Source organism: Aspergillus puulaauensis, chromosome 7 (genome assembly GCF_016861865.1).
Source record: "Aspergillus puulaauensis MK2 DNA, chromosome 7, nearly complete sequence".
Taxonomy (NCBI): domain Eukaryota; kingdom Fungi; phylum Ascomycota; class Eurotiomycetes; order Eurotiales; family Aspergillaceae; genus Aspergillus; species Aspergillus puulaauensis.
The window spans coordinates 633,064-645,086 of NC_054863.1; the positions used below are offsets into that span (position 1 = coordinate 633,064).

The following is a 12,023-nucleotide window of genomic DNA, read 5'->3' on the forward strand; positions in this document are numbered from 1 at the left end:
CTAACCCAGACTACTGGGTAGCTTGCCACCTTGATAGGCAGATAGTATATTCGTCTATTGGAATTCATTTCCAAACACTCCAGCGTTGGCTTAGCAACGATATTTGCAGCCTCGAAGTCTCGTCGTGAAAGACACTCCCCGTGCGCGGAATACAGCATCGTTCCATTAAAGAGATCAATGAAACCCCCGTTGAGCTCACAGTCGATCACTTGCTCTCATTGCTCCCTATCCCAACCCCGAACCACCCAGAAAAACTTGAACCTTCGATCCATTCAACCCGGTATCTACTGCCTGCTGCCTTGACCAACCATCAAAATTTCTCTCTCGCTGGCAATGTCTCAGTTGTTTATCGACCCACGACCCGGTCCAGTCCGCGAGACTGAATTGAAGCTTCAACAAACCCGTGTCAGTTAACTCCGGCTAGTTTGGGCCGCAGAAGGGGTAGTTATAAGCAGAATGTACATAGCTCATATCTTATTTTGCTCATTAAACTTCCAATGTAAGCTGTCTTCGGCCTGGTAGCATTTCCAAGTCTCTCCCTAGGCAGTGTTGTGTTGCCCGCTGCGACGGCCTCTTACCTTTTCGTCATCCTGCTGCTGATTGTAGGCCCTGTCAAACTAGCTTTTCCAGTAGAGTCTTCGAGATTCACAGTCTCAATAGTGTGGGAAATAATTGTAAGTGTACCTTTTGGAGGTGTAGGCCATCTGCTTGTGTTGGTGATCGTGGACAGCCCAACTATATAGCCTGGACGTGATTGGATGGCATGACTCAGGCAGAAATTCTCGTGCCTCAGGCGACAACGCCAGACTTCGACGTCTCTCCGACTCTCCGCTCTCACCCGTTCTCGAACATTATTCACGACCCTCCCCTCAATTGGCCTCCTCTCTCTCGTTCATGTCACTCTAATCTGGGCCCTCTTCCATACTCCTCATTTTTCTCTCACCCTCCCCCCACTGTCCACCCACCATGTTCCGTCCCGCATCTAGGGCGCTCCTTCGCGCACCAGCTGTTGCGCGCGGCCCGACTCGCCGATTTATAAGCACGACACCAACAGGAACAAAGTCAAGAAGCTGGAAGAATACCTTTGTACGGGTGGGATTGGCCGCCGGAGCTATCTACTACTACAACACGAGCAGTGTATTCGCGGAGACCCCATCGCGTGCGTAACCCCAAAATCTCTTCTCAACAATCTCTCGCCAGTGACGCAAGCTAATGAACCTCATTTCAAAAAACGATACAGTCTCCTTACGCTCCAAGCCCCAAGCCAAGCCTGAAGATGAGAAGTCTCTGCCCACGCTCGACTCCGTGAAGCCCAAGTCGCGCAAAGAGGAGGCCCGCTCCGCACCCGGCGAGGCTGTGACCGATGCCACCTCCGCGCCCGCACCAACGTCAGACAACAATGAGTTGAAGTCCGCTGAAGAGCTCGAGCAAGAAGCTAGCCAGGAGGCCGCGTTCAACCCGGATACCGGCGAGATCAACTGGGACTGCCCTTGTCTCGGCGGAATGGCCTACGGCCCTTGCGGGGAGGATTTCAGAGCTGCGTTCAGCTGCTTCGTTTACTCGGAAGAAGACCCCAAGGGAATTGACTGCATTGATAAGTTCAAGTACGTTTTCGAGACCATCCAAACGCTCACGAAAAGGGGATTGTACTTGTTTGCTATGGGTTACTAACGGATTAACGACAGGGCCATGCAAGATTGCTTCCGACAGCACCCTGACGTCTACGGCGCGGAACTCGAAGATGACGACGAGCCCAGTGCCGAGCCTAAGGCTGAGCAACCGCAAGCTACACAGGCTGACGCCTCCGCCGCCCCCGATGAGAAGCGCGAAGTCGCCAAGCAGGCCCGTGACCAGGTAAAATCTGCCGGCGAGGTGGCCGAAGCCGACGAGGTCATCCCGAAGGCCTGGCATGAGTCAGAAGGCGAGAAGAAGCCCGAGCAGCAGACGGAAAAATAAACAATTCATCTTGCCGTTAGGCCTCTGAGGTTACAAACCGGAGAGGCACAGCGAACCCCCTGCCTCGACTAGAGAGAATGGACAGTTAGGCGAGGAACCTAAAGTCGATCGATCATATATCCCGCTTCAACGCCATTCGCTCGCTTCTTCTCAAATAAATAACACCGGAACCGCTACTAAGTATGCCGCCAAGAGGCTAGGTTAGGTTGGTGATATACTCTGTGATTTATCCGTTTCCTATATCGTCCTCTTTTCCTATGTCATTCCAGCCATTCTGCTTTTTTTTCCTGACGCCACTACACTATTTGGTTTTTTCTCCTTCCTTCCATGTAACTACCCTACTCATGTACTTCTATGCTGTGGTTGGACGTGCACGTGATGTCACGTTCTGTTCGGAAGAGACAAAATAGATTTCTTATAGAGCGAGTTCGTGTACTATATTGCTGGACCTTGCAGCTGTTGGTTTCGGTGTAGAATAGAACCTGTAGGTGTAGCCAATTATATGAACACTACTCAAGTCTACATGGCATTACTACTAATTTAATCTAACGCGCATTTCAGGAATAAAGTGTATAGAAAAGATTCATAGTAAACACGAAGTATCATTCTGATGCTGATTATGTGTGCAAGCACGTACCAGTACTAACTCGTACTTGGTAGCAGTGTCTGGTGCATAGTACAGTATACATGACGTATCCATCTATCTTGTCGGCAGGATAGACGAGATAAAGCGGATCCGGTATGGATCTCGACTATACGTAGTTCATGCCCGACCTGCACTAGACATGATGGGATACGATCTGTAGCTCTATTTCGCACTCGCTAAAGCTAAAAGATTCCGGATTCTACCCCCATTCCAACGCGGACCAGCCAAATACCGATATTTGTCGATTAGGCGGCGGCGTGCAAATGGAGAGGGTAGATAAGGAAGGCGATGGATGGGTGACATATGAGCTCTTGAGAACGGATGGGTTCTTCTTCTCCCCCTCTTCCGTCCCAAGGGTCATTCGGCCTGTACAAGTGGACTGGCTGGCTGGCTGCTTTCGCACGTGCTCATCGTATTTGGAGATAAGACTCATAAAAGTCGGGGGTTACAAGTCCCGTTTGAGGTCCTGGGTCCAGCCGATCGTCGAGCCTGTTGGTAGGTGCGCTCCTAATATGAATATGCGCTTGCACGCTACCAATTGACGTCACTGAGCTGGAGCTTGCGAGAGCGGAAAGCTGACCGGTTTGCGCCAGATTTGTCGAGTCGAGCGGGGGAGCGTTTCTCGACGGTTTCTTATTTTGTTAGCTTCTTTGAAGTGCAAGGCGAATTGAGGTGACTAACCTTCGGTATTCTCAGCCTCAGTGGTCATTTCATAGTTCAAAACAAGGTTCTTGATTCGCTGCTGCTCCTCCCTATCCGCCTGTTGCTGGCTTCTCATGGCCACAGCAAACGTGGAGTCGGACGGCAAATCGATAGTCCGGGTCTGCTGCTTGTTTCCTTTCTTGGTCATTAAAGAGAATGCCATTGTGTTGCCAGACGGTTGAGCCGGAGTTTCGACTGGGGCCGGGGCTGGAGCTGGGGCTGGGGCTGGGGCTGGAGCTGGAGCTGGAGCTGGAGTATCCACAGCAGTATCACGAGGAGCACGCTTCATAGGTAGTGGGATATCAAATATGGCCTTGCGTTCAAACTTCCTCGACTCAACACTTTCTGCCATCATCTTCTCGAATTCACGATCAAACTCTGCTTCTGCCTCAGGATCGCGCTCTTCTTCTTGACGAGTGACGAAAATCTGTTCCTCTTCCGACTCGCTGTCGTCGTTCTGCTCGGCATTTGGGGTCACCTACTCTGTCAGCACAAAGTCAATCAAACGAGCTATTTTCACTTACATCGGCCTCATCACTTGACTCCGCATCGTCTTCGGCCTCTGGGATTGCGTCTTCCTCCAGGTCCTCGTCAGATGCGCTATCTTCGGACTCCTCGTCCGGCTCTGGCTTCTCTTCTTGAGGCTTGAAGTTTTGGGCCACCGCTTCGCCGAAAATGCGACTAGCTTCATCAAGATCGGTAACTAGATTCCATTGAGGGCGCGTCAAGGAGTACGTGTCTTGGACAAGGAAGTCAATGTCCATTGGCAGAGGTTCTTTCGTGCAGACGTAATACTGGAAGAACTTCAAGAAAAAGTCTAGCTTCTTCTTTGCAGAACCCCGGTCAAAACAATGGCCACATGTATCCAGGAGCTGGCAGGTCAAACGTATCCTGAAGAAATCATCCGGCAAGTCCAGCACGTTTATCTTTCCTGGCATCGGGGTGCCGCCTTCTGTAGAACTGTTAGTGAGGGGTAAAAAAATATCATCGAATCAGACGCACCATGACCAAATGTGATAATACGATACAGTGTATCAAATATCACAGGAGAGTCAATCATCTTGTAGTTGTACAGCTCCGCTAGGTACTTAACCTCCGCAATGCGCTTCTGATTGAACTTGAAGTCATTCTGCTCAAGTCCCAGGGTGATGTGCTCCAGAATATTGTCCACAACTCCGATCACAAACCCCTGGTGATACCGGTAGAGAGCGCTGGCAAGAATTGCAAGCAGGTGGATGTTGCCGTATTTGACCTTGGCCGGCTTGCTAAAAACGCGCTCTAGGATATTGACCACTTCCAACTCTTCCCAGTGAAGCTTTCGGATCGACTTAAGGACTTTGGTATAGTTTCGCTTGTTCATATCCAGATAGATAAGTTTGCGAATATAAGACTCCATCGGGGTCCTCTCCTTTTGCTGAATCGCAGGTCGCTGGGGTGGGTCAACGTAGTAGACGGCGTTCTCGATGATCATACGCTCTTGCTGGCCTAGGTGCTGAACGATCTTCTTTCTTCCGAGCGTCTCCAAAAAGGATGCCATCCGCGGATATGTATCAGGGTTCCGAAACAGGTATCTCCCGCAGTTCTCCAGAAGGTGGCCGATAATCTCAATGTTCATGCGCGAGAAATCATCCAGGGAGACCTTGAAGCAGTGGAAAATGATATGCTCGGGCACGACTCCAAATTTGGTCAGCTCTGCAAGGTAGCGAATATTACTCATTCGCACTTGACCGAGGAACTCCTTGGACTTCCGGCGCTGGAGACTGCGAAACTCTTCGTCAAGATACGTAGTCAAACCCTGAGGTATGTCCTGCATATATTGCCCGAGTGTTGCGACAAGACGCGAGTACAAAGGCAGAAGATCGATACGACCCTTTGGAACATCAGAAACGGCCTTGATCAATCTGTTCCTAGACGCTTTCGAGTTTAGGAAGCAGAAATCCAGCGCCAGCTGATCGACTTGATCTTTGGTTTGCAAATCGGGAAGCTTGGCCAAAAGCGCATCCACCTGGGCTCCGACGGTCTTACTTGCAATCGCCATCGACTGATCATCAGCTTCGGCGGCTTTTTCGTCTGGAGTCTGGGCTTGAGACTCGCTATTCTCTGTGGTTGAGTCAGGGCCAGCTTCACCTTCCTTCTTCTTAGTCGATTCTCCGGTTTCGGGTTTTTTCTTCTTGCCATCATCCAACAGAACAGCCGGGACTTTGCCTTTCATGTCAACAAGGTTCTCGTAAAAGCGTCTCTCCTCTTCATCCTCCCAGATTCCAGCTCCTTCCCCTTGGCCCCGGAGGTATTCTGAAGTTTTCACCAAACCAATTCCGCCGCTTGACGCGGGATCCGAAGCTTCCTGTTCAGCCAAGGCGGGCATTTCCACTCCCAGAATCTCGCAGAGAACCTGCGTGTTGGAAACCAGCTTCTCCAGTGATTTGGTTTGCCTCTCGAAATTTGCCTGTCGATCCTCGAATATTTCACCACTCTTGACGTAGGCTTCGGCGTTGCGGCGGCTCTGTGCTGTGAGTGCTTTCTGGTCACGCATAACGTGCGCCTTAACATCCTCCAGGTATCTGTTCAATATACTCTTGAAACGAAGCTGGGTCTTTTCCGGAGTAAGCGGTGCGTCATCCTCGGCCGCCGCCTCATCTCCCCCCTCAACACCATTCTGAGTCTCGGCAGGTGTACTAGTCGTCGCTCCGTCAGCCTCAACCGTCTTCCTACCCTCTTCAGTGCCCTTGACACCCAAGATATCCCAGTTAAAACTCTTCGCAAATAACACAGCCAGCGGCAGATTAGAATGTTCACGATCATGCCCAAGAAGATCCTTCAGAACCTCCAAGGGAAATGGATCCGGCTCCTTATCGCCTGTCGGGTTTCTGCTTCTCGATACCCCATCCGTCATTTTATTGCTCAGGCCAACGTTGCCATCCTTGCCCTTAGCGCCCACATCTTCCGGTCGTTCAACATCATCAAGGGTTCTCAGTACGCAGACTAGCCACAGTTCCGTCACAATCTTCAACAACACTCGGTGGCGAGATAGACGCTCTTTTTCCTCGCGCTCACGCAGCTCTTGGCTGAGAGACTTCAACTGGCTTTTATCCGGCGAGCTAAGACCCCGTCCTAGCAGCCATCCAATCTGTCGCGTAAACTCCGCGGGACCGAATCGCTGATGAAGGGCGCTGGCAATTTCAATACCGGCGGCAATTTCTCCCGGCGTTTTTAATTTGCATAGTCCCTCATAGCAGGCCGAAATGATCTCCGAAAGGTACTTATGGAGGGACAGCGTGCGAATGTCGGTCAGCAGGGTTTGCTGAGCGGCGGCATTAATCCCGGTACGAAGGCGCTTGATGAAGGCTGTATTTTTTTTCAAGGACGAATCGAGAGACTTGCTGACAGGGAATACATCTATAAATGATATTTTTCGGTTAGATGGAGTGTGGTGAGGAGGAAAAGGACAGCCATACCACTCTCGCCAGCCCAAACTCGCTCGTTAAGATTGCGAATTTCCCCTACATATCGACCGCGTTAGAAACAGACACCATAATCGCCAACCTCACGCGAGATAAATGAGCCCAAGGCTTACGCTTTCTCTGCCGATCCATCTCTTACCGCCCAGTGCGTTGTAGCAATCCCCGCGGTGACGAATTCAGCTGTCGTGTATTGGTTTTAAGAAATCGGAAAGGAAATCGTGGGAGTGACTTGAATGCCACATTGGGGAAATCAATGGATAATAGAGGCGCCGCGTCTGGGTTTCGCCTGAGTGCGGTCAGGTCAAGGGATGTTGTACGATGCTGAAAAGCCGTGGAGAGAAATGCGGGCGAGGGCGAAGGCGGCGGATGTTAATTAGATCTTGGTGCCAGCCCAAATCTCCGACTGCCTTCACTTCCTCCCAAGTCTTGACTCTTGAAACTCTTCACTACTGTCTTACTTTCACTTTTGAACAAACCTTAAATAGCACTGAATAACCTTTTTTTTTTTTGAACGCAGCACCTAGCTACCGCAAACACATTCCATCACTATCTGCCAAGTCGCCACCATGCAACGCCACCATCAGAGACGCCGTAATTCGAATACATGGGAATAACCTCCCGTCACCACACTAGCAGTATTCACTATATCAGGCCGGTGGAATGCTGCAAGCTTCAGGCGCATCTCCGGCGCACCAATTCGAAGCCTTTCGAGAATTTCCGCAACCGCAGAATAAAGCACCCCAATGTTCCCGTCCTCTATCTTGACCGCGATCCCAATCGCCCCGACTGCGCCCAGCTTCCTTGTCTGCTCCGACGCCCGTATCGCAACGCCATAACAACCATCAGCGCCGATCTTCCCAATAAGCGCACCCTGGAATCCCCGCATGAGTTCGGTGCAGAATCGACCATGGCCGCCAACAAGCTCTGGATACTGAGACATCGCATGGAAGATCCGGCTCAACGCCTGTGTTCTGGTTGACAAGCCGTCGCTTTTATCCACTGCATCTGCTGCAGCCGCAACCGCCGCGTACATCTTGCCCATATACTGCAGTGGCAACGCCGGGGCCGGGAGATTACACCCGTCGATTCCCCATTTCACCATATCCCCTTCCAACCCACTCAGTTCCTCGACAACCCGCTTAACCCGCAATTGCATAGGATGGTCGGGGAGCTCATAGCCCATGAACCCAGCACCAACCGCTCGACTCCCAGCCAACATCCCAGCATGCTTGCCAGAGCAATTATTGCAAACCGCAGTAGGGGTATAATCCTGCTTGATCCATTCCCGCTTAACGGCATCCGAAAGCGCAGCATGCCCACCACATCGAAGATCATCTTCTCCCGCCCCGATCAGCTCCAGCATCGCCCGTGCGCGCACAATATGTCTCTCTTCACTGTTATGCGATGCACACATCAGCGCCAAATCGGCATCATCAAGCCCCAGGAATTTCTCAAAGCACCCAGTCTCAAGGATGGCAAGTGCCTGCGCAGGTTTCGCTGCTGACCGCGCCAGCGTCATCCGTGAAGGATCCCCGACAGCGAACAGGAGCTTCCCCGTGACATCGGTAACGGCGGCGTGCACCTGGTGCCGGCTCTCAATGATTCCACATCTGTCTGTGACGACGTAGTCCGTAGTGGTAACCGTCATGTTTCTCAGAAGTATAGCTAATAAAAAGTAGAGTAGTAGAGTAGAGTACTACTTCTAGTCACAGGAATCAAACTAAAAGAACGAGGAAAGAATATAATATCTAGTAGACTTTACATTCCGGCACCTGCTACTCCAATATATACCTGCCTCTCTCTCCTCAGCTGCTCTTCTACCTAAAAAATCCCGTTCCTTTTGACAAATGGAAACAACGCCAAGCCCGGCGCCGCTAATCCGTATCGGGTCAACGAGAACGATACATGGTCACATGTGCGAAAAGCTTGATCAACCCATAACTTTATTTTAGGTAATCACATACCTACTGCATAACTTAGTTAATTAGCCCTAATAGTACTGCCCTCTCCATACACCATACAAAGGCTCGTTCTAGACAGCCCGTTAAAAACGAAGAATTAAAAAGGTAAAGCTTTTATTCCATCAAATGGTAACATACAGAACATAACTGTCTCCAAAAGTGAAGTACACTATGCCCATCGAGCATCGTTAGGGCGTCAATGCCGAACGAGTGTTTGTAACTGACAGCCTCACGGCCAGGTTTTAAGCCGACTGGGCATACAAAATCGTACAAAGACAGATACATAGCACCTCTAGACAAGATAAGGTAACAAGTACAAGGAAAAGAGTGAAACAAACCTCCATACATCATACACCTTCATATAAAAAACGTTAAAGTCAGACTGGGTATGCCCACGCCACGCTATGCAGTCCTTGAGAAAGGGATAAAAAGGGAATTTAATAGAGCCCAAAACGGTGGGATAAGTATGTACTGAGAACAGAATCGTATGTCGGGATATTATACTTGTTGAATTGCTTCATATTCATTTCGGTTTGCGCCAGAAATATTGCTGTTCGTGTCAACCAACCATGGTCGGGTCTTGGATAGTAATAGAGGGCATACCTTATGTTGTTTCCGACAATTTCGAAGTCCGGGTTTTCTCAGGTCCCTCACGACAGCTTCGCGACGTGGTTCGTCGTCATCAAAGTCGGGGATGTAATAGTATTCGGCCTCGAGCGGCTTGCCAGCAGCATCCTTGCCTTCACGTGCAACCTTTCCGATGCACTTCGTAGAATCTAAGATAACCCGGATTTCATCTCGTGAGGGGCCGTGACTTGACTGGCTATCTGCCTTCCAGAGGGAAACAGGAAGGTTGTCGAGAATGGTAGAGAAAGGGGTAGATGAAAGACGGGAGAAAGCCAGCTGGTTGACTGCGTGGTTCTGAACGACCTCCGAAGCCTCGTCGATAACCACTGGTTTGTTCGGTGTGTCTTCAGTGGGTTGTTCAAAAGGCTTCGAAGGCTGTCTTGGGGACTGAGTTGGTTGGAGAGGTTGACCTTGGAAGTGAGCTCGAGGGCGCGTGGGCCGAAGAGGCGAGTCGTCGGCAGTGAACGCAGCCATACGCGGCAGCAAGTTGTCGCCGAAGGGACCAAAGGAGTGAATGATGGGGTCGTTTTCCTCGTCATGGTCTGATAAGTCCTCGGGCTTACTCAAGTCGCTCAGGTCACTGGACTGCGAACTCTGGAGAAGAGACGCTACATTTGAAGACGCATTCAACGCATCACCAGGGCTACTACGGCGAACTGGAGAAGCTTCATCCTCGTACACAACAACAGCATTCCGGGAGCGAGTAGGGGTGTACAGAGGCGACGAAGGGGGTACCATGGACTTGGCGGCTGGAGATGGAGAGACAGGAGAGGCCAGGCGTTGACGCTCAGCACTTGGACTGTCTTGCAGACTCCGGCGAGCTTGCTTCTTTCGTGTTGGCGTAGCCTCCTCCCATGCTTGCTCCGAGTCAGTAGACGCATCTTCCTTCTTGTCGCCGCGAGGCCATTGGACCAGAACGCGGCAGTCGTGGACATCGATCATGATGTCAGCATCTTTGATGTCTGATGTGAATGTCTTCCCCTTGGCCAGATCGTATGTCTTGCCCTGACAGTGAAGCTTAATTCCATTCCATCCCATGCACATTATCTCCACCCTATCACGGTCGAAAGGGTTGGGGGCAGGCTTGTAGGTAGCTTTGACGTGCACCCTCGAGATCATACGGTTGGCAGCGAGCTGGTATTGGCAAGAAAGACTGGATCTTCCCATTTTCAGAGGCTCGCCGCTTTCAGAGAGCATCAGGGTAGGGACGGCGGAAAGAGGAGTTCGTTCGGAGAGGGCGGAAGGAATGTTACGGCGTGATGAGGAATTAGGTAGGGCCATCCGAGGAGGCGAGGACGACATGATATGGGTGGACGAGGTCGGGACGGGAGTGGGATAGGTCGAGATGGCACGGTCATCGTCGCGTGCTACACGCTTCTGTGGTCGAGGAAGAGAAGGGGACGAGCTCAATGGCTCAAAAGCAGGCAGTAGAGATGCTGGACGCTTCACGCCTGCCACAGGAGCAACCGAGTTGCTCCTCGGAGGAGAAGACTCCATGGTACAAGACACACGTCTCGAGGACGACCACCAACAAACCTTTGAGCAGATATAGAGTAAAGAGGGTGATTTGAGACTTGAGACTCGATTGAGTTCGCGTCGAGGACAGAACAAAGATACTACTCTTATCACGAGAGGGCAAAAAAAACAAGCCAGAAGGAGAGACAGGACAGGAAGCTGGTTAAGGACGAAAAGGAAGGAAGAGAGCCCTGTTAGTAGCTTCCCTACCCAATATGACGACCAGGAGGTTGGGAGACACGAAAAGAGTCTACAGAAAAGACCGAACGAGCGCTGGAGAGAAAAAGGGAGGGAGAGGATGGTGTGCGTAGTGGAATTGGAATGGGAATGCCCTGGCGGAACGGCGAGTCTGAGCCTGCCAGCGCGGAAATGCACGCTTACAAGCTGGAGAATCGAGACGCGTTCGATAGGCGCCGGCCCTGCTCCACACTCAATGCGCGCATCCCTCAGCCAAACCATCAGGAACTATGCATTGCACTGCATATTTGCAATTCAGCGACGGAATGACACAGGATCTCAACATTAAACGCCATCCCAAACCCTGTCTCTTTCTGCTCGACCTCTTGTATACTTCATCAAGGCGCGTTCGAGGTCAGGTGCCTCGCGTTTTTCGGGTCGGGTCTCGTGACTTGAGTCGCGCCAAGTCACGTGAGCGCGTTTGCTTGGTCCGTGCATGGTGAACGGGCCATGTGCTGCTGCGCAAAATCAGCTTGTGATTGGCTCTCTTTTTCTTCCTTGCGTTGACATGAAGTTGGAGAGACGTCTGTTAACCATATCTAAAATTAGTTATTTACAAGAGTCAATATAATGGACGTAGTTCCCTATATAGTGCCTATTGAGGTTGTTGGGTGCTCCTGTCCGATCCTGAGCAGCCAAGTGTGCGCCCCGCGGCCGTCACGTAAGGCTTGTATACAAGTTACCGACGCGACGCGCCTGTGACGAGAATTGAGGTAACCTTACCGGGAGCCACGCAGGCAATTTAAAATCCGACGCCGGGGGCAAGAATGAGGCCGCCCATCACAATTCTTCTGCTGCTGCAACAGCCAAGGACGACTTGAAACCAGGTACTACGTTATTGCAGCATTGCCCCTCGACAGTCGACACGCTGGTTATGACATTTATCTGGAATTCTTCATGTCGTCACTCAAGCCACGA

The 12,023-nt window shown here is 51.1% G+C and overlaps 4 protein-coding genes across 4 annotated transcripts; 1 reads left to right on the forward strand and 3 right to left on the reverse strand.

The window, feature by feature from the left end:
• Nucleotides 1-966: 966 nt before the first annotated feature.
• On the forward strand, nucleotides 967-1,956 carry MIA40 (coiled-coil-helix-coiled-coil-helix domain-containing protein; the record flags this gene model as incomplete). Its single annotated transcript, XM_041695114.1, has 3 exons — nucleotides 967-1,159; nucleotides 1,241-1,604; nucleotides 1,686-1,956. The coding sequence occupies 3 exons, from the start codon at nucleotides 967-969 to the stop codon at nucleotides 1,954-1,956; spliced, it is 828 nt and encodes a 275-aa protein (XP_041560876.1).
• A 1,177-nt stretch (nucleotides 1,957-3,133) lies between these two features.
• On the reverse strand, nucleotides 3,134-6,897 carry APUU_70261A (uncharacterized protein; the record flags this gene model as incomplete). Its single annotated transcript, XM_041695115.1, has 6 exons — nucleotides 3,134-3,234; nucleotides 3,284-3,782; nucleotides 3,829-4,256; nucleotides 4,307-6,700; nucleotides 6,760-6,804; nucleotides 6,879-6,897. 6 exons carry the CDS (start codon nucleotides 6,895-6,897, stop codon nucleotides 3,134-3,136), a joined length of 3,486 nt encoding a protein of 1,161 aa, XP_041560877.1.
• Nucleotides 6,898-7,345: 448 nt separating this feature from the next.
• On the reverse strand, nucleotides 7,346-8,413 carry APUU_70262A (asparaginase; the record flags this gene model as incomplete). The annotated part of the gene is made up of 1 exon (XM_041695116.1): nucleotides 7,346-8,413. One exon carries the CDS (start codon nucleotides 8,411-8,413, stop codon nucleotides 7,346-7,348), a length of 1,068 nt encoding a protein of 355 aa, XP_041560878.1.
• An 836-nt stretch (nucleotides 8,414-9,249) lies between these two features.
• fhdA (putative transcription factor Tos4) lies at nucleotides 9,250-11,327 on the reverse strand (the record flags this gene model as incomplete). The annotated part of the gene is made up of 2 exons (XM_041695117.1): nucleotides 9,250-9,276; nucleotides 9,330-11,327. The coding sequence occupies 2 exons, from the start codon at nucleotides 11,325-11,327 to the stop codon at nucleotides 9,250-9,252; spliced, it is 2,025 nt and encodes a 674-aa protein (XP_041560879.1).
• Nucleotides 11,328-12,023: the final 696 nt, after the last annotated feature.